The 21,417-nt window shown below is 43.6% G+C and overlaps 1 protein-coding gene across 5 annotated transcripts in view; it reads left to right on the forward strand.

The window, feature by feature from the left end:
- The window catches only part of Serpinb6a (serpin family B member 6A), a 118,225-nt gene extending 99,617 nt beyond the window's left edge, over nt 1-18,608 (forward strand). For 4 of the 5 annotated variants that reach the window (NM_001395026.1, XM_039095492.2, NM_199085.3 and 1 more), the window contains 6 exons: nt 4,314-4,488; nt 6,870-7,022; nt 10,041-10,158; nt 13,346-13,488; nt 17,644-17,799; nt 18,098-18,608. In NM_001395026.1, the coding sequence (NP_001381955.1) occupies nt 4,324-4,488; nt 6,870-7,022; nt 10,041-10,158; nt 13,346-13,488; nt 17,644-17,799; nt 18,098-18,502 (1,140 nt within the window). In that variant the 5' untranslated portion in view covers nt 4,314-4,323 and the 3' untranslated portion in view covers nt 18,503-18,608. Of the gene's footprint in view, nt 1-122; nt 191-4,313; nt 4,489-6,869; nt 7,023-10,040; nt 10,159-13,345; nt 13,489-17,643; nt 17,800-18,097 lie in introns of those variants that run through there. The other variant, XM_006253871.4, reaches the window with a different exon arrangement.
- The last annotated feature ends 2,809 nt before the right edge of the window (nt 18,609-21,417 follow it).

Here is a 21,417-nt window from a genome sequence, read left to right on the forward strand (position 1 = left end):
CTCGGGTTCCCTCTGCTGCACAGGGCCTCAGCGGACCGTGACGCAGCCGACTGAGTCGCCTTGTGGTCCCGGCCATCTGGTGGCATCTCCGCCCACCCAGATCTGCCAGCGTTCTTGGAGGAGGCAGCTGGCGAGGGATGGGGGCAGCGTGGAGCCGGCCCGGCTGCTGCGCGGGGTCCGGGGGCTACAGGTGACCACGTATGTCCCCCGATCCCGAGTGATCCAGGAGACCCTGGAGACGCAGGCTGGTGACGCACTACGACGGGCGTTGGAATCTGGGGGACGGAGAGAGGCGGAGGGCTGAGTGCTCAGGCCTCCTTGCTTTCTTGTCCAGTGTGCCTGAATAGCCCAGGGGCGCGGCCCAGACTGTGCTGGAAGGTTTTGACCAATCCTCAGCACCCGGGAGGCCTGTAAACATAGCTACTTGTGAGAAACAAGTCCAGATCTCTGGAATTTTTTTTTTTCCCTACTAAACTCACAGATTTGATGTTTGTCAGGCTAGGAAAAGATTATGGGCCAAGTTTTGACAGGGTTTCTGTGCCAGATGAAATTGGCACGTGAACTTGTTTTTTCCTCCCCTCCTCCTCTTTTTTGATGGACCCAGAGCTTGTTCTGGTGAGCAACTTCTTTCCTATTGAGCCACATGCCTGGTCTTCTCCCTTTCCTCCCCTTAGGTCTTTTCTCCATTTTAGGATCAGAAATATGGACAATAACATTCATGTGCTGTCAGGAACGCTGAGTGTGAGGGAAAGCTGGGCGAGGTTTGGCACTTTTTTTTTTTGGCTGCTTGGGAGGAAATTGCTTGTGATAGGACTCCTCCAGAGGCTGCTCGTTTCCTTCCTCCAGTGGGTTAGGGCCTGGGTGTGGGATCTGATATATCAAGTAACCTTGGGTAAATGTATGCGATCAGGGACTGTAGTGCTGGGGCACCAGGGATGTTTGCTGTTATCAGTATACACAGGGTGTGTCCTAGTGTGGCTGCCGTGAGCAATCACATCTGCTATGACTTGTGTCATCACACAGAGAGGGTGTGTTTGGGGGCACTCTTGGCTCCATATACCAAGTTTATTTGGGCTCTCTATACCTGCTTGTTTCCCCATAGCATCCCATCCATGGAACTCACTGTTAGTCACCATGAAGGAGAAATCAAAATCAGATAGAAAACACTGTAGGAGACCTGAGGTGTATTGCAGTACACCTGCAATCCCAGCACCCAGGAGGGTGAGACAGGGAGATGGGAGTTTGAGGACAGCGTAGGCTGTGTAGGAATATATAGACTCTCCCTTTTCTTGTTTTCTAAACACTATGGTAACATGGATCGTTTCTCTAGCCTTTTTATTATGCTGGGTATTTACTCATCTCTAAACCATTTAAAGTACACAGGGGCATTTATGTTGGTTAGGTCAAATGTTAAGTTATTTTACATAAGTAAATTGAGCATTTGGGGATTTTTGGCATCTTTTTTTAAATGCATGAATATAGCATTCATTTTATTTTATCGTGTTCTAATATTTAAATTTCATAGCTATCTTAACAAATTTTGTTGAATATTTTTTTTTATTAACTTGAGTATTTCTTATATACATTTCGAGTGTTATTCCCTTTCCCGGTTTCCGGGCAAACATCCCCCTAATCCCTCCCCCTCCCCTTCTTTATGGGTGTTCCCCTCCCCATCCTACCCCCATTACCGCCCTCCCCCCAACAATATAGTTCACTGGCATCTTAAGATATCAACTGATATTATCCTTCAGATAACCAGGAATGACTGGGTACTTAAAGTTCTACTAGCTCTTTCCAGCCCAAAGCACCTTTAAATTAGTTTAGTGAGTTACAGCGAACACAGCCAATAGCAGTAGATCGAATTAGATAATCAACAGTTGTGTTTCCTGCCATCCCCTTATCTGGCAAAAGGAACCTTCAGCATGTGCTGTAGGGTCACATAGAAGAACACCATCCTCTGTTTCCAAGCTTGCCGGACATGGGATCAAGTCACACAATCAATCTTGGCAGACCTTTCAGCTATATGCTGGGCCATAAAGCATAGACAGCTAGCTGAGCACAAGCATTCGCCTCCCCTGAACTCTGGAACTGTGAGGCGCTATGAGCCAAAGTAAACCCTACCTGAAGTTGCTTTTGTCAAGGCATTTTATCACAGCAGCAGACATTAAGGCAGTCCTGGATGAATGAGGTCGGTCCAAAAGTTTTAGCATCTGACAAACAGATAACGCAGAAAGTGAGAGCACAGAGTCAGTTTATGAGAAATGAGCAGTACCTTCACAACTGTTTCCATAGTGAAAAGGAAATGTTGTTGAAATTGCTAGTTTAAAAGGGTTCTCCAAGAATCCAGTAGAATGCGGGAGTAGGGATCAGAGAGGTTCACAAAATTGGGTGTTTCTGAGTATCAGAAATAAGAATAAGAATTCATAAGCTTTCAGTGTTAGGGCTGTGGTGGGGGCAGTAGATACATCTGGAGTCAGTATGTCATCAGACCTTCCAACAGCAAAACTAGTTCTGGGAAGGAACGAAGCTGTGCAAAGTCACATGTAACCTTTTGTAGACCCTGCCAGACTCCGTGGCATGGGACAATAATACATTTTCAGATGTTAGAAACCAGAATATATATTCTTTCTTAGAATGTGGTTGGACAGTGCACTGTATAACAAAGGAACAAGTAACAAAAGAATATGTTGGGTCCAGAACAGATGATACAGGTAAAGAGGTATGACCTGTAGCACTCACAGAGCAAGGGTCCAGGAGTCCTGTCACTGATACGGCCAGTAAACACTGGTTGTATGAAATACCCATACAGTGAAAGAGAAGAGTAGTCTGACTGAATGCAGAGATGAACGTCTCCAAGTGCCAGGGGGTCTCAGAAGAGTCAAGTGCACGAGAACTTGCAATGATGATCTAATTTAAAGCATGGCCCGTGAGGGCCTTAAAGGAAGCATCTATCCTATCTTGTCAACTGGTGTGTCCACACACAGCAACTCATCGTTTTGTGTGTGTGTGTGTGTGTGTGCGTGTGCGTGTGCGCGTGTGTGTGTGTGTGTATGTATGCATGCATGCACACATGCTTATGTTGTGCAAGTGTAGATATACATGAGTGTTGACCTGCATGTGGAAATCAGAGACCAACTTCAGATGTGGTTCCATGCGCTTCACTCTGTGGAGATAGACTCTCATGGTTCGCCACCTCATTTGCTAGGCTTCTGGCCTGTGAGCTTCTAGAGTCTCCACCCCCCACCTCACAGGATTGGGATTGTGGATTTGTCCAACCTCGTCTGGCCTTACCTGGGTGCTCAGGCTTCAAACTCAAGTCAGTTGCATGACAGATGCTCTATCCACTGAACCACTCATTCCCCCAGCCCAGGACCAATATTCAATCTATTCTCCAAGCAACACAGTTAGAACTTTACAAATCCCCTCCTGAAAGAAACCAGGAGGGGAACCATATTGTGCCCTTGGTCTGGAAGAGTTCAGCATAGTACCCACTTGTTCCTGTAAAGTCAGAATGTTTGAGACCAACAGCTCAGGGCACAGTAACCAGTATAAGAATCATATGGATTCTTGATAGCCATATGAGGACAGTTCTGTGCACCAAGAAGAAAAAAAAGGCAGTTAATTAGGAATTTTTATAAAAAGGCTTGAGTCCATTCAAGTGAGGGAAATCCGATGACTTAAAAGTCACTAAAGAGTTCGGCAGTGTTTATAGTCCTCCTAGGAATGTCAAAGTGTGCTGCGTAGTTTGTTATCACTACAGCTGGGTGCCCTTCCCTTTCCTGTAGCCAGTTACTTCCCCTTCCCTTGTTCTGTCAGTTCCCAACCAGCACAGGGAAGTCTTAGAACTGTTGTAGTGTCTGACTGGGAAAGGAATTCGACAACTGCTAATGGATGGTGAGAGCACCAACAGGCCCTCCTCCTACAGTTGCTTGCTTCCAGCCTGCGTGGCTGCATTTGTAGCACTCACGGTTGATGTGTCCTCAGGGGCCTCTTGTCCTCTTAGCCAGTTCCTTCGGGTTCCCCATGTATTGATTTCTGCACATTAGAAAGACAAGGCTGGGGCTGGGGATTTGGCTCAGTGGTAGAGCGCTTGCCTAGGAAGCGCAAGGTCCTGGGTTCGGTCCCCAGCCCCGGGGGGTGGGGGGGAAGAAAGATAAGGCTGAGTCAGCCCAGTAGGGCTGTATCATTTCCTGCACGTGACCTTTACTTACCAGGCTGTTTTGTTCACTGAGCCAAAACATCACGGTGTAAGTGAGAGTGAAGACGTCCTACACATCAGCCTGTATTTATGTGATTTTAATCCCTCCTTCCAGGTTCACCATCATGGATCATCTACAGGAAGGAAATGGCATCTTTGCCTTAAAGCTTTTGAAAACACTGAGTGAAGACAGCTCAAACAATATATTTTTGTCACCCATTAGCATCTCCGCAGCCCTCACCATGGTCTTCATGGGGGCAAAAGGAATGACTGCAAGCCAGATGGTTCAGGTAAATGCACTGTTTCATGGCAGATAAGCACCATAGACGGTTAACTGAGCTGGCCCTCTACATCCTCTTATATTTTTGGTTGAGAGCCTTGCCTTTAATGGCTGAGCCATCTCTCCAGCCCAACATTTTCAATTTCAAAAAAAAAAAAAAAAAAAAAACCAAAAAACAACAACAAAAAAAAAAAACAATCCATCTTGAGGAACAAGTGGGAATGAAGTGACAGTGTCTGGAGAGTTGAAGGGAACGGTGTGTTATACTTGTTAAGATCCTTTCACTGCCTCGCTGGCATTCACAGCATGTATGTGAGGGTTATCTTGAGTAAAAACACCTAAAGGGTGGTGTCAGGATCTCTGTGGTCCCTCTGTCTTCTCTCTGGCCTAATGAATCTCAGCTTTTTGCAGGCAAGGAACACTAGACCAACCTTATTCCAGGACCCTGACGTTTCTTACCAAATGGGGTCACCTTTGGCTAAGAGAACAGTACAGATCCATTAGGGCTCTTCTCAGATGTAATTATGATTTAGCTACAGAGGTGCATGAACTGCAGAGGCAAACTGTCCTGGCATAAGACAAGGAAACAACCTGGGCAGGGACTTTGCATTCTGGGCTAACTCTAGGCAGTGTCTTTCCATTTTTACAAGATGTAATTGTGTTTGTTTGTTCCTCAAATTGCCTCCTGCCTGAAGACAGTTATGGCCTACAGGCTTGCCTTCAATTTGCATTGTCTCTCTTTTAGCTCCAAGCTATTACAACTACTAATAGACAGCTCATCTGTTTCCTATGGGAGTAGCTGAAGTCATTCATGTAGCTTTTCAGTAGGCTTGGAAAGTCTAAGAAGGTATATCTAAGGTCTGACACCTAGATGTTCACTGTTGGCAGGGTTCCTGCTTCTTTTTCTTTTTTCTTTTTTTTATTGGAAATTTTTTATTTACATTTCAACTGTTATTCCCTTTTCTGGTTTCCTGGCCATAAGCCCCCTATCCCACCCCCTCCCCTTCTTCTATGAGGGTGTTCCCCCTCCCCAACAGCCCCCTTTCCACCCTCCCTGACATTCCTCTGCACTGGAGGGGGGGAGGGGTGTGTTCCAGCCTTGGCAGGACCAAGGGTTTCTTTTCCCATTGGTGCCCAACAAGGCCATCCTCTGCTACATATGCAGCTGGAGCCATGGGTCTGTCCATGTGTAGTCTTTGGGTGGTGGTTTAGTCCCTGGGAGCTCTGGTTGGTTGGTTGTTATTGTTCTTAGGGGGTTGCAAGCCCCTTTAGCTCCTTCAACCCTTTCTCTAAGTCCTCCAATGGGGACCCCATTCTTAGTTCAATGGTTTGTTGCTAGCATTTGCCTCTGTATTTGACCTGCTCTGGCTGAGCCTCTCGGGAGACAGCTATATCAGGTTCCTGTCAGCATGCATTTCTTGGCTTTTTCAATATTGTGTGGTTTTTGTGGCTCTGTGTGTGTGTGTGTGTGTGTGTGTGTGTGTGTGTGTGTGTGTGTGTGTGTAGGCTGTATCCCCAGGTAGGGCAGGCTCTGAGTGGCCATTCATTCAGTCTCTGCTCCAAACTTTGTCTCCATATCTCCTCCTATGAATATTTTTGTTCCTCCTTTTAAGAAGGACTGAAGCATCCACACTTCGGTCATCCTTCTTCTTGAGCTTCATGTGGTCTGTGGATTGTATCTTGGGTAATTCCAGCTTTTGGGCTAATATCCAGGAGAGGTATACTTGGGTCCTCAGATAGTGGGATGTCCAATTTTCTAAGGAACCTCTAGACTGATTTCCGAGTGGTTATACTAGTTTGCAATCCCACCAACAATGGAGGAGAGTTCCTCTTCCTTTCTCCACATCCTCACCAGCATCTGTTGTTACCTGAGTTTTTGATCTTCTGCTTCTTTTTCAAGCAGCTTTATGTGGTAGCAATTACTCAAGTATTTTCCATGTGGCCTCCTGCAGGATGGCTTGGATTTCCTTCCAGGAGCACAAAGGTAGTACCTGCCAGGCCTTTTAAAGCCCAGGCCTGGAACAGGGTCACTCTCCTAAATTCTGCTGGTCAGACGGTTGCTGGAGCCAGCCCAGATCCAAGAGCAGGGAAGAGGCAGCCTGACCTGAGATCAGAGGCCAGCTGCACTGGAGCCATAGCAGGTCTGGTTGAGCCATGCTTGGAGCCAGAGCATCATTAGTGACTATGAAGAGTTGGATTTGTGAAAGGCCATTTCTGCTCATCCCAGGGCTGAGAGGGCACAGAGAGGACCCTAGAAAGGGAAGCTTCGAGGTACTCCCACCTTTAACTTTGAGTGGCATCAGGGATCTGTAAAATCCTTAGGATGAGGTTAGCGTTGACTCTTTTCTTACAGTTGGACTTGAAGTTGTTTTTAATCTGTTTTGATTTCAGACACTGTCTTTGGATAAATGCAGCGGCAATGGAGGTGGAGACGTCCACCAGGGCTTCCAGTCCCTTCTCGCCGAAGTGAACAAGACTGGCACACAGTACTTGCTCAAAACAGCCAACAGGCTCTTTGGGGAAAAGACTTGTGATATTTTAGCAGTAAGTGTCATGCAGTGTTCGGAGATGAGGGCCTGAGGATTCACCTTACTCCCTTGCTTACTAACGCAGCTCTGTGTTTACATACTTTGAAACCGTATGTGAGTGTATCCCAGTTGTACAGAAGGTCTGAATAAGCGCTATCTTCTAATTCTGCTCCTTCCACAAATAGGAGCTTCCACAAGTGAGTGTGATGTTTGTGTTCCTGCACATACAGAAATTTAGTCGGTGAGAATCTTCCATGCGTAACGCCATTGAGTGTATTATTTTTTAATGAGTTTTTTCTATTTCTCGACTGTCACAAGACTCTGTCTCATTATTACTGTTGCTGTTGTTGGTGTGAGAGGTGGAGCACACGGTCTCACACATTTAAGCTCCAGTTCTCCCACTGATCCACACCCTAAGCACAATTCAGTTACCATTAGATATCATGAAAATCCTGAGTAGAAATGTGTGGTGACATAGTAAACCACTTGTATGTGGGTAGCATTTAGCTTGCCCCCAGTGGGGCCTGTTACCACCCGAGAGTTATGAATGTGGCCTTATGCACTGTTGGATGCAGTTGTAAAAACAATGTAGAGCCTTAATATTGTAGTATGTATTGCTCCATTGTGAGCCCAGGTTGCCAGAGACGTCAGCAGAGTTTTTCTTTCTGTCCTTGTCATGAGCTATGCATGATTTTAATCTTTTACACTTGGATTTTGAACGTCCCTAAATCCAAAAACAACAACAAACAAACAAACAAACAAACAAACAAACAAAAAACCCTGAAACCTGAAGACTCCCTGAATCTAAATTACATCTGACCCTGAGCATTTTGGGTAAAGGACGTTCAACTCATCTGTGAATTGTTCATTCATATACTCTGTGGACATTTTTGTGTTGGGCTAGCTGCTCTATTATAACTTTATAAGAGATTTCATTTTTGCAATGTTTGAGATCAGTCTTATTTTTTTTTATTTTTTATTTTTTTTTGGTTCATTTTTTCGGAGCTGGGGACCGAACCCAGGGCCTTGCGCTTCCTAGGCAAGCGCTCTACCACTGAGCTAAATCCCCAACCCCCAGTCTTATTTTTTTATTGTAATTTTCTAACCTATTTCAGATCTCCACTGGTTAGTTAGTTAGTTAGTTGCACATTATTTTACTTTCTTTGCATCTCTATCTGCTTTCTATGCTATTACCATTTTAAGGCTTTTTTACATGAAGAAAACAAAACTTTCGGCAAACAAATGATTAGCTTACTCATTTTCTTTCTTTTTTTTGATGAATTTTTAAAGAAAAGTGTTGATAATTTAAATTGTTACTGTTTTGTACATATCAACTAGATTAGTACTATTTTGAGTTACTTCTTACTAATTTATCATGAAAGATCCCAACTTCTAAGCCTGTTGGGGTGGTGCAGGCCTTTGATTCCAGAGGCACACAGATTTCTGAGTTTGAGATTAGCTTGGTCTACCAAGTGAATGCAGGACAGCCAGGGCTACACAGAGAAACCCTGTCTTGAACATCCTCCCCCGCCAAAAAATTCAAATCCTAATTGCCATATGCAGTTAGATTCCCCCTTAAGATTGATTAGTTGTTGCTTAAAAAATAGTAGCTTAATCTGACAGTGCACAGTGTATTTCAAAATTGCAAAATCATTCACTGGTATAACAAGGGTATGTTACTAGCCTGTTTTCTTTTCTTTCTTTCTTTTCTTTTTTCTTTTTTTTGAGACATATTTCCTGTAGCCTAGAGTACCCTCAAATACAGCTATGGGTTGCTCTAAACACCTAATCCTCTTGCCTCTGCCTCTGGTGCTGGGGTTACAGCGTCTTAGCCTTGCTCCGGCTGCACCTTCTGCATCAGTGTATTCATAATGACTCCCCTGGCAACCTGCTCATGGAGAATGCTCCTAGTTATGTTTTCTCATGGTTCATTCTCTTTCTCCACCAGAGCCTCTCTCACTGGGATTGCTAGTCCTGCCTTCTCTCTGGCTCATCTTTTGGCTCACCAGCTTTTTATTAACGAATTAGAGGTGATGGAACACAGTTTTTACACATCACTGAGACAGGAGATGCTCCAATTATCATTGCAATGCAGATGTCTTTACTAAAACCAGCTCTCTGGGCACAGAAATCAGTGTCTGAATACACAGTACACAAAATTATTCCCCAACACACACTGTTAACATAATGAGAATTTTAGCCCATTTGTGTTGTATTGAGTTTTCTGTTGTAACACGACAGAATGTGGGTGGTCCTCAATGTCATTGTCATTTCATAGACTATTTCAGCTTGACTGTTAGTGTCTTATGGTGCTGGTGATCAGTTCCCTGTAAGAGATCGTGTGTGACAGGCAGGTCTTCTTCTCTACTGCACTGCAGCTCTCAACCCCGGCATAGACTGTGGTTTTGTGAATTGCTCATCCTTGTAACAGAGCTGCCTGACATACTGGCCATGGATACATGACTATTCAAATTCCATACGATGAAGTAAAATAAATTAAAATGATACACTCATTTTCATAGCTTCCTTGGCCACTTCCCTGGTGTCTGACTGGATAGGAGACACTGTTTTGAATGGTGCGAATTTGTATGTCTTTTGGCATAGAAAACCGTGGTAGAAGGTCCAGCCTGTGCACAGTGCAGAGGTTCCATAGCTCTTGTGGGGTTAACCCTCACTCTGCCAGTGCGGTGGCCTCTTAGAGTGGCGGCAGTATGAACCTGCATCTGAGGCTGCTCCCAGTTACCTCCGTGCCCCTCAGCTACTGCCTCGGAGATCCAGCGTTCATTGTGCTTTTTAGTGGTTCTCATCCCAACCAGCATCTTACCTCATTCATAAACTAAGGGTAAAGAAAGCCAGAAACGGGAAGGCTGGATTTTATATTTTTCCTGTATAGTTGTTTGCCAGTCACATCTGTACACCATTAAAGTTTAAGTATCTGTTTTTGGGCATTGGGAAGGAGGCTGTTGGTGCTAATCACATTCATAGCTGTGTAATTATGTCACAGCTGTCACATTATGTAATTATGCTGTGTCAGTCTTTTAAAGATGCCTGCCGCAAGTTCTACGAAGCAGAAATGGAAGAGCTGGACTTCAAGGGTGACACAGAGCAGTCTCGACAGCGCATCAACACCTGGGTAGCCAAAAAGACAGAAGGTGAGCACAGACTGACGCCATTTTGTTTGTGTTTAGTGCTGAGATTTGGCTGCAGGGCCCTGAGCATGCTGAGCAGGATCTCTGCCACTGAGCCACACCCCATCCCTCTTAAGCAGTTAAGCTACTTTTAAAAAAATGATACATTTGTTTGTTTGTTTGTTTGCTGTGAGTTTGTGTATGTCTGTGTACGCCTGCAGTCAGGACAACACACAAAAGAGTTGATTTTCTCTTTCCACCACTGGGTCTTAGGGATTCTCTTTAGTTCTTCAGCTTTGGTAGGAAGTGTCTTTACTTGCCAGACCATTCCTCCATCTCTAGTCTTTTTGTCTTTGTCTTTGTTTTTTGAGGCAGAGTCCACTTGTAGCCTTTGCTGTCCTGGAACTCACTCTGTAGACCAGGCTGCCCTGGGACTCAGGGATCATTTGTCTCTGCCTCCTGTGTGCTGGCATTAAAGGTGTGTGCTACCATGCCCGGCCCATAGATCAGAACTCTTAAACTTTACCCGTCACAACTCCTTTTTGCCTGAGAAACTTTTGTCTGACCTTGTACAATATATAAGACAGGTGTACATTTAGATAGTCTAATAGAAATGTGTTTTAAAACAACTTGTTCGTATCCTGTATTTATTATGATTAAAGATGGAGCCAAACTTTCATACTAATGAGGGAGAAGGTTTATCTAAACACAAATCAGCCCAAAGAGATAATAAATTTAAAGCCTTTAAAAAATCTTCGTATGCGTTTATGCCGTTTATGCGCACCAGGTGCCTTCGGGTGCTTGAGAGGCCAGAGAGTGACAGATCCCTGGAACTGAATTTATAGGCAGTTGTGAGCCACCTAATGTGGGTGCTATATGAAATTTTAGGCATTAGTCATCTCTTCGTATTCCCAAAGATGTAATAACTTGATGCTTACTTGCGGAGAGTACGAGAATATTTTTCACAATGAAGCCATTCTGTCTATAAGATCAGAAAAATTTGTATGTAGTCACAAATGCTGCATTTCTAACATCACGGTTTCGAATTATGAGCTGATATGTTTAACTCAGTGTTTGTTGGCATTGTATTTCACAGCACACTACAATGACATGCACAGTACAAAATGTTCATGTATGTCAGCACCAAGGTCATGGTGAAGTGATGTGAAGCAAGATGGGGCCACCGCCATAAGCACCTCGGGTTCATGCATTGAATTTGAGTGAAGCTCTGGCTATTGCATGTACAGAATGCTTTTAACCGTTGGCAGTTTTTTTCAGTAACTACACAGGCAGTCAGATCAAAATCTGCAGTTTACAGGACTTTTTTCTAAACAGATATATAAACTTTGCAAAGCTGTCTCTAAAATACTGTCAGTGTCTGACACTTTGCTTAGCTTTTTCCTGTTCCTTTTTATTTCAACTTTTTAAAGACAGCAGCTCACTGTGTATCACTGGCTAACCTTGTTAAATAGACTGGATTGGCTTCAAACTCACAGAGATGACCCTGGCCCTGGCTCTGGCCCTGTCTCTGTCTCTGTCTCGGGCTCCGGCTCTGGGATTAAGTGGTGTGTCACTACACCTAGCTTTCCCAGATTTTAACAGTGTGTCTCTGATGTCTCCCAATTTGATACACCTATTCGAGAACCTGCTGTTTCTCCCATCCTTGATCCATTCCTCCTTCCCTTCTTCTCTCCTAATCTCTCTCCCTCCCTTTTTTATTTTTCTCTTTCTTTTTAAAGGTTGTTACATAGAGTGCAAAATGCTTTTTTCCTGCAGCTTTCCCCACTCTGGCTGATGTGCTCCCATTCTGTAGCTGTGTCGAATGGTTGCAGATGCTGGACTGAGCCCCCATTTACCTGTGCCTTTAGACTGCTTTATACTTGTAAGGTCCATTCTATAACTGCTGTTCTACTTCCAATTGATTTTTAAGTTGAAACGTAAATATGTTCTGTGTGATTTTCAATGTGTGTTCTCTAATGTTCAGATCAAGATAAATATATCTATTCAAATATTTTTAAGTGTAATTCATAACCAGTGTGTGTGTGTGTATGTGTGTGTGTGTGTATATATATATATATATATATATGTATTTTAATGTGTGTGAGTATACTGTCTCTGTCTTCAGACACACCAAAAGAGGGTATCAGATCCAATTATAGATGGTTGTGAGCCACCATGTAGTTGCTGGGAATTGAACTTAGGATCACTAGAGGAGCAGTCAGTGCTCTTAACTGCTGAGCCATCTCTCTAGCCTCCAGGATATTTTAAAACAGCCTAAAGATCCTTTCTTAAAGTTGTAGTTAACAATTGTCTCTTTCCAGCTCAAGCGTTCTATTTCAATCCCAACTGCACTTTTAGCATCAACTCATATATTTTCTTATCGCCTTCTTGGTAATTTTCTCTAGAGTTTTCAAAGAGAGTGTGGCTTTGGTGCTGGATACTTTTGCACTTAAGAACACAAAGTGCTCTTGTAGAGGTGCTGGGTTGGATCCCAACACCCAGTCCAAGTTCCTATATTACAGTTGTAGGGGATCTGTCTAACACCCGGGGCCTCTGTGGATGTCAACACACGTGTGGACATACTGTCTTACAAACACACATGCATAAACATAATTAAAAATAAATCTTAAAAAACAAAAAGGTGTCTTCTTCTTGTCAGGGTTGTTGCTTTAAGGCTAAATATCGATATATTGAGAGAAGTGAAGTCTTTTATGCAAGCTTCTGACCAGAGCAGCTTCTGACCAGAGCAGCAGGGAGCTCCATTTGCCTACCAGCCCTTGGCACATATCAGCCACCTCTGTTAGTTAATTGGCTCTTTGTTACCGTCCTGTGACTATGAAGAGACACCATGACTAAGGCATCTGTTATAAAAGAAAGCATCAACTTTGGAGCTGGCTTACAGTTTTAGAAGGATTATTTCATGGTCATCATGACAGGAAGCAGACAGGCATGGTCTTGGAGCAGGAGCTGAGAGCTTTACATCCTAATCCACAAGCAGCAGGAAGAGAGAAGGGGTGGGGGCTGCCGTGGGTTTTTGAAATCTTAAAGACCACCTCCAACAGCACTTCTCCTTCAAGGCTATACCTACTAATCCTTTCCAAACAGTTCAACTGAGGTGGAGCATGTACATAGATGAGCCTATGGGGGCCCATTCTCATCCATACTACCACAAATCGTCAATTATCTTTCCTTTTTAAATTCCTTCTTTCAGATAAAATCAAAGAGCTGCTGGCTCCAGGTATAGTGGATCCCGACACAGTGCTAGTCCTTGTGAATGCCATCTACTTCAAAGGAAACTGGGACAAGCAGTTTAACAAAGAGCACACCAGGGAGAAGCCTTTCAAAGTCAGCAAGGTAAACATAGTGCGATAACAAAGGAGATTCCTGGACAAGGTCGTCTGTTCACATTGGCTTCTAAAACAGAAGGAGGTTCCTCTGGGCAGCTCAGCAGGACCCTCTCTCAGCCTTGGGGCCTTCTCTTTCCTTCTCCTTTCACATGTTGGCAATGATGGGCACAGGCTACGTGGTATGAGGTCTGGCCCTGCTTATGTCACGGGCTATGCTGTCACTGGCAGCAGCTGAGATCAGACCTCACAGCAGAGCTCTGCAGTGTACTTGAAATGGTCTTTCATAGAAGTTTGAAAATAACAAAATCTGAACTCCCGATGTGTGTGTGGCTCCTTGTGGTCCAGAATGTAGCCCATTCCTTGTGCACAGTCTGTTCTTTTTAGTGTGTCTTCCCAGAAGTGCTGTCTTGTGTCTTCCCCCTCCTTTGTGAGGACCACACTTTGTGCTGGTTACCACAAAACCATACAGAGGGAAAATAATCTTTTTAACCCTGTTGGGAAAACAGCCGAGGCCAGAGCGCTGTGTAATGAGTGCCTGGCTTATGGTTGGTGCTCACTGAGCTGGTGAGTGAAGTTCGTTCTTGGTTTGAGGGATATGCACAGATTTTTGCTTACAGCAAACAAGGGGGTGCGTATTTGGATTAGATTCCATGTTCAAGCTCTTCCAGGTTAGAGCATTGTGCTTGAAGATGGCCCAGGGTTTTGTTTTATTTTGTTTTTAAATCATTATCTAGTTCATTCTCTTGTCTGTCTGTCTGTCTGCCTGCCTGTCTGTCTTGCTTGGTGCATATATCCCCAGACTGACAAAACAAATTAATTGCATCCCATTCTGGATCATTAACCAACACTTGGATTTTCTAGGCTAACTTTAACTGAATCTTCAGCTTCTTAGAAAACACATTTTATCTCAAGCTTTATTCTAAACACACTCTTCAGTTTTTCCACATTAGAGTATTTCTGTCTTTGAAGTGACTTGTTGTACCTTAGAGCTTCCTTCAATTGCAAGCAAAAGAAACCTTAGATGACTGTAGTTGAATTCATACAAGTTTACCACCCACCAGGAATATAGGTCAGCATTTCACCCTGCTGCTAATGTGTGGAAATGCCAGAGGGCAGACGAAACACAGGGAGCTAGACTGTATTTACCCTGCACCAAAATGCCAATACACTCCTCAGTGGGTGGGAAAATACAGCCTTAGATGTGGGAGTTTGAAGCTGGGATTCCCAAGCTCCCGGGTATTCAGTAGAATTCAGTGGAATTCAGTGGAAACTGCATGGAGTTCAGAATGAAGGGCTGCGGACCATGGGCCTATGAGGAGCCCAAGGCTGGGGGTTCCCATACTCCTGGGCATCCAGATACTGGGTGGAGGGGAGTTGGGACAGAGTGGGCCCAAAGGCTGAGGACAAGCCACAGGGGCAGGGGGTAGGGGTCAGAGGGTAGGGGTGGAGGGGTTTAGCTATTGTTCTTAGCTTACAGTGGTTTTCTGGGAACACAGAGGGGCCTTCTGCTGGAGACTTAGGCTGAAGCTCTGTAGATAAAGGGTTTCTCCATGTTTGCCACAGTGGTTCTTGATGAAAGAGACAGTCCATGTTTATCTATACCATTTGTTTATCATGGGAAATTGGTGCATACTACCTTCTCAGGGTGGATCAGAGATTAAATATGCTTTGTAGGAAGGAATGTCTGGGAAGGGAAGCTTATTGGCTAAACCCTCAGGGCTTCTAGATACTTCATTAGCATGGAGAACTCTGTTCTGATCTACGTGACCATAGGTCATGTTCCTATGTAGGGAGTGTGACACATGTTCCAGGCCAGGAATCTGGCAGGAAGTAGGAAGCTGCTTACCGCCTCAGGTGGGTGCCTGGGTCCTGGAGACTCTGAACCTGCTCAGCCTTACCAAGTTTCCTGGCAGGGTTTATTTTCCCACACAGGAAGGCAGGAAATGGATGAAGCCCGGGGCTGCCTGCTTGGGGTGATGCTCTTGGGAACCGGTTCTTGTTTCCTTCTCTGCTACTTTTAGCATGAGATCTTTTCCCTCATGCCTACATCCCTGCAAGGCTTTGATCCTGATGCAGTCAAGGGGAAGGACATGGGACTGAAAGCAAGAAGCCTTTTTTTTTTTTTTTTTTTTTTTTTTTTTTTTAGGTCTTTCTCATGTATTACATAAGTGGAACTACTTACTATAGCTCCTGTTAGGTGCAGAGGCAAGAGGCATTGTCTTTCTGCTTTGTCCCTACACCAGAGCACAGACTGCTCTGTGACGTGGCCATGGCTCCCAAGACGCAAAATTTTCTGTATTTAAATTATAAGCAGGATTCCTGCCCATTAGTTTGCCACTATAGTCTTTAGATGTCACTTGAGAGTCTACTGTGGGCACTAATTGGGTGAGTGTGCCAGCCCTCATGAAGCTCTGTTTTTCTAGAGGAAATTTGAGATAAGCCTAGGCATAAAAACAGTGGTTGCTGGGAGGGAGGCTCCAGGACACCCAGAGGCAGTGGCGGTATGCTGCACTTGAGTGGAGAGGCAGTGAGAGCTTCTGAGGAAACCTTCAGTGTAAGACTGCATGAGAGCAGACACCAGGACATAAGCAGATTCTGAGGACCAGTGTTTTGGGCAGAAAAGGACACAAATCTAGTTAACCACAACACTGCAAACAGCCCTATAACCAAAGAAGAGAGAGTGAACTAGAATAGGATGCAGGGTGGGTTCTTCTTTGTTATTCTAGGATGTTTTAAGGACTTTAATTAACTTTTGTAATAGAATGGTCCTACAAATGGTATCCAGTCACAGCAGGGTGGTCTGACTTGCCTTGTGCTATGACCTATGGCTGCTGTGCTGAGATGAGTGACAAGGAGGTTCTTACAGTATCCCAGGGCTGTTCTGATGGCAGTGGAGGTGAAAAAGCTCAGGTTTTTGGTACAGACAATACAGTTTTGTAATGAGTCAAGCAAGGGTATGAGAGAAAGACTGGAGTTGAGGATGTGAAATGGTTTTGGCTACTGGAAGGAGGACATCACTGTCAATCAGGATGAGTAAGACTTGTAGGTAGAGTAGTTATAGAAAAGAATATCAAAGTGCAGGGGTTAAATAGGCTATAAAATGATTATTCCATTGTTCAAGGAGAAGTTTAGGGTAGAAGAGTGAATTTGGGAATTATGTTCAAAGTCATGAGAATAAATGAGACCGCAATAGAACAGAATTATTGGCCCAGGGCATCACAATTGTTTAACAAATGGGTCAGTCAGCTTCCTGTCATTAAAATGTGGAGATACCCAATTTAATAAGAGAAAGGGTTTATTTATTTGACTCAGGATTAGGGGTTTAAGTCTATGATGAGATGGGCCCATTGGTTTGGGCCCTGTTTTGAGGATACTTGAATGGAATGCTGAAAGCAGGCATTGGAGCAAAATGAGTCATTCCTAGACCAGGAATTTGAAAGACAGGAAAAAGCCCAGGATGCCTCAGTTCTGTTCAAGGGCATATCTCAATGATATAAATTCCTCCCTCTGAGGGGTACCTATTAGATTCCACCACTATGCCAGGCATGGTGGCAAACACCTTTAATTCCAACACTCAGGAGGTGGAGAAAGGTAGCTCTGGTTCAAGGCCAGCCTGGTCTCTGTAGCAAGTTCTAGATCAACTAGGGTTACATAGTGAGATTCTGTCTCAAACAAACAAGATTCTCTTCCCAGACTTGCACATTAAGACCAAGCCTTGAAAAATGGGCCTTAGGGGTCATGTAAGGTCTAAACATGTGTTTGAGAAGCTGAAGATGTATTCTAGAAGTCAATTCAAGAAAATTCTCTCAAGGCTGGAGAGATGGCTCAGCAGTTAAAAACGCATGTTGTTCTTGAAGAGGACTGGAGTCAAAATCTAGTACCCACTGGTGTGTCATAACCATCCATAGCTCCAGTTCCAGTTGATTTCATACTGTCTTCTGAAATCTGCAGGCACTCAATGCCCATAGTCATGTGGTACACACACACACACACACACACACACACACACACACACACGACATGCAGGGCAAGCACTCATACATATCAAATACAGTTTAAAAAAGCAAGTGGTCCTAGTTTCAATGCCTTGCTCCTTTGGTTGAATTTGGCCAATGTGTCACTTGTGTCTCCTTTTAACTTAATATTTATCCTTCCTTTACAGACTGAGGAGAAACCTGTGCAAATGATGTTTATGAAGTCTACTTTTAAGATGACCTATATTGGAGAGATATTCACCAAGATTCTGTTGCTTCCCTATGCTGGCAATGAGCTGAACATGATCATCATGCTTCCAGATGAACACATTGAACTGAAAACGGTGAGGATCACGGGGCTTTGATGAAGCTGTGATGGAGAAACAGTGGGAATGCCCCCTAGCTGGGGCATTTCTCCTAGGCTCTCATGATCATGTTTTTAATCTTTCATTCTTGTGTGGCTGTGGTGGAACTCAGGACCTAGAGCATGCTTAGCAAGTACTCACCACTGAGCTGCTCCCTGTCCCCTCCCAGCTACCATAATAAGTTACAGCCACACTTCCCTGGGCAGTGTATAGCCTCCCCCTTGTTTCAATTACCTGCTGTGACAGCTCTGCCCTAATGTCTTCACCTCTCTTCTAGGTGGAAAAGGAATTAACTTATGAGAAATTTATAGAGTGGACGAGGCTGGACATGTTGGATGAAGAAGAGGTGGAAGTATTTCTCCCAAGGTTTAAACTGGAGGAGAATTATGACATGAAGGTTGTCCTCGGCAAATTGGGCATGACTGATGCCTTTATGGAGGGCAGGGCCGACTTTTCTGGAATAGCTTCCAAGCAAGGCTTGTTTCTGTCTAAGGTCATCCATAAGGCCTTTGTAGAGGTGAATGAGGAGGGTACAGAGGCTGTAGCTGCTACAGGTAGCACCATAACGATGAGGTGCTTGAGGTTCACTCCCCGCTTCTTAGCTGACCATCCCTTCCTTTTCTTCATTCAGCATGTTAAGACCAAGGGGATTCTGTTCTGTGGCCGCTTCTCCTCTCCCTGAGGAAAGTGTGTGCCTGTCAGTCTTTTACCCGCTTTGCCTATAACCCAAGTGACCTTATGTGTAAGTGCAATGACAGTTATGAAATAAAGGGCTTTATGGCACCCCACCTCCAGAACCGAGTGTCTGTCTCTCTCACAGGAGGGCTTTTTCTAGGATCTGGATTTGCACTCCTGTGGGTTGGTGGTGTTTCTGGCTACAGAGCTCATCCCTGCTGTAGGACCCTGTGACTACCAATACAGGGATCCATGTGTGCTTCTGTCTTTTTCCTTGGTAGCATCAGGATCTCATCCCACTTTAAGTGAAGAAAAAGCCTTTGTGTTGAAGCTTCAAGGGGTGGTCAGTAGGGAAAGCTCTCTTTCCCTATATTTCTGTTTCCCCTGTCAGATGGTATGACACATAAGCCTCTTTAGATACTTAGTGACCGTTTTCTCTCAGGCGTTGGAAACATGAGGGCATTCACTGACCGAAGTCATCTAGTGAGGGCTGTGACAAGCAAGTGAGTTTGCTGGAGATGGCCTGCTTCAGTGGGTGTGCTCTGGAGAGACACAGTTCCAGAGACTTTGGTTCAGAATTGCTTCCCACTGCTCATATGCCTCTTCTGCCACTATTACATAGCCCAGTGAGTCCTGGGCATCAGCCCACTCTATTGGACAAATTTCCTGTGGATCAACATGAAGATGAACTTTCATGAATTAATGCTCTTTATATGAATTAATGACTATAGAATTCAAATAATTTTAGGAAGAAAGTTTAAGGAGATGGTTTTAGTTGTTTTTCCAGAAAGATGTAATAAAGTTAGACTCAAGAATAGAATGTGCACTCTCCTCATAGAACAGTAAGTAAAAGCTGCATTATAAGGAATACAATAAGCTTTCATAAATTGCTAAGAAGAGAGATAGGCTTGGAACAAATTTGTGATCAAGGAAAAATATTCATTCTAGACAGGTCCAAGGATGAAAGCACAGATATGCACTATGATAAAGCAAGGCCATGTGAAACTGTTGCTATGAACTTATAATAAGCTTATGTTTTGAACTTACTCTCGACATCATCCTTCTCTTACTTCCCCTTTGTATAAAATTTTATCAATGAGATAGTTTTATAAAAAAACTTTTTTCTAAAGATACAAAAAGGCTGAGAAAAAAATAGTGTGGCTCTGATCCATCCACCAAATTTATATATGTATATATGTCTCCCTGTCTATATGTATGTACATACATACATTTGTAGGTATATGTGTATGTATACAAGTGTGTATATATACTTATGAAGTTGATGAAACAGGTGGTCAGGCCTGGCCAGAGTATGACCCTCTCTATCCTTTTCTTTCTCACCAGCCACTTGTGAGTTAAAAGAGTTCAGTTTCTTGCTAGGCATTCTTGCCATCCCTAGATAATTAAGTTTTGTTCCATCAGTGGTGCTGATTCTGTAAATTGCCCACTGCTGTCAGCTGGGGGAGTGGGGTGTTGACTGCTATTAGCATTGACCTGGATTGCTGTTGCCACACCCCCTAACTGCCTGTGATCTCAAAGCTGGCCTTTGACAATTCACACAAACACCAGATGACTTTCTATTTAGGGACAAGTATTACAAATAAAAAGGTGACAAGTTTCTGTAGCCATGTTGGTCACTTGCTGGAAATACAATAGAAACATTTAGAAGGAAGGGAAGAAATTGAAGGGGTCAGGGTTTGTGTGAAAGAGAATGCAGGAAAAACATTCCATGACCTATGAGTAATTTTGGAGCAGCTAGGATCCTTTCTGACTTCACCGATGCTGCTGTCATGACAATATAGTTGGGTAACATTAAGACACATGGAATTTAGGAGTTGATGTGAAGAAAGGGTGAGGAAGGCTTTCAATGCTTACCATTTGCCAGTGTGTCCTGTTGCTATAGCAAAAATGCCTGTGACAGGAAAAGTGGTGAGCATAGGGTGCAGATGAATGATTCCAGCACTTGGGAAGTAGAGGTGGGAGGATCAGGTATCAAAGCCATCTGGAGTTAACTGGAGTTTAATAAATCAAATGGACCTAGTACACATTGACAGAATATTTCATGCAAATGCTAAAGAATACACATTTCTATGCACATCCCATAGAAATGTCTTCATAATTATGACATTAGCAAGTTTCAACAAATTTAGGAAAACTGAAATAACATCTGCCCCTCTGTCTGACCACAACTGAATAAACCTGGCTACCAAGAGGAACTACAGAAAGCACACACCCCCATGGAGACTGAACAAGACACCTGAATGGCAGTTGGGTCAAGGAAGAAATGAATGAGGAAATCAATAATTCCTAGAATTGAATGAAAACGAAAACACAGTCTACCCAAATCATGAGACACACAACAGTCCTAAGTGGAACTAGTTCATGACAGCATTAAGCACCTACATCAAAATTTTGAGAGATGTCAAGTTAACAACAATGCATCTGATCCTTGGAAAAACAAGAACAAACAACAACTCAAACAGCATGGGAAGAGATAATCTAATTCATGGCTAAAAGTAATGACATAGAAGCAAACAAGACAAAGAATCAAGGAAACAATAGGTTCTTAGAATTAACAAGACTGATACACTATTAGCTAATTAATAGAGGGAGAGAAAGATCTACATTTATACAATTAAAAATATAAGGGAGATATCACTGTGGATAGGAAACTCAAAATCATGAGGGCATACTTAAAAAATGTGTACCTACCAGTTTGAAAATCTAAGAGAAATAAATGGATTTCTAGATTTATATTACCTACCAGAGTTAACTCAAGATGAAATAATAATGTAAATATATATGCAAACAATGAGATGGTAACACTAACTAAAATCTCCAAGCTAAAAGCAAGCCCAGGTAGATTCTGTGAAGAAATCTGCCACCAATTCTCCTCAAACTATTTTCCAAAATAGAAAATGA

Source organism: Rattus norvegicus, chromosome 17, assembly GCF_036323735.1.
Source record: "Rattus norvegicus strain BN/NHsdMcwi chromosome 17, GRCr8, whole genome shotgun sequence".
NCBI lineage: Eukaryota > Metazoa > Chordata > Mammalia > Rodentia > Muridae > Rattus > Rattus norvegicus.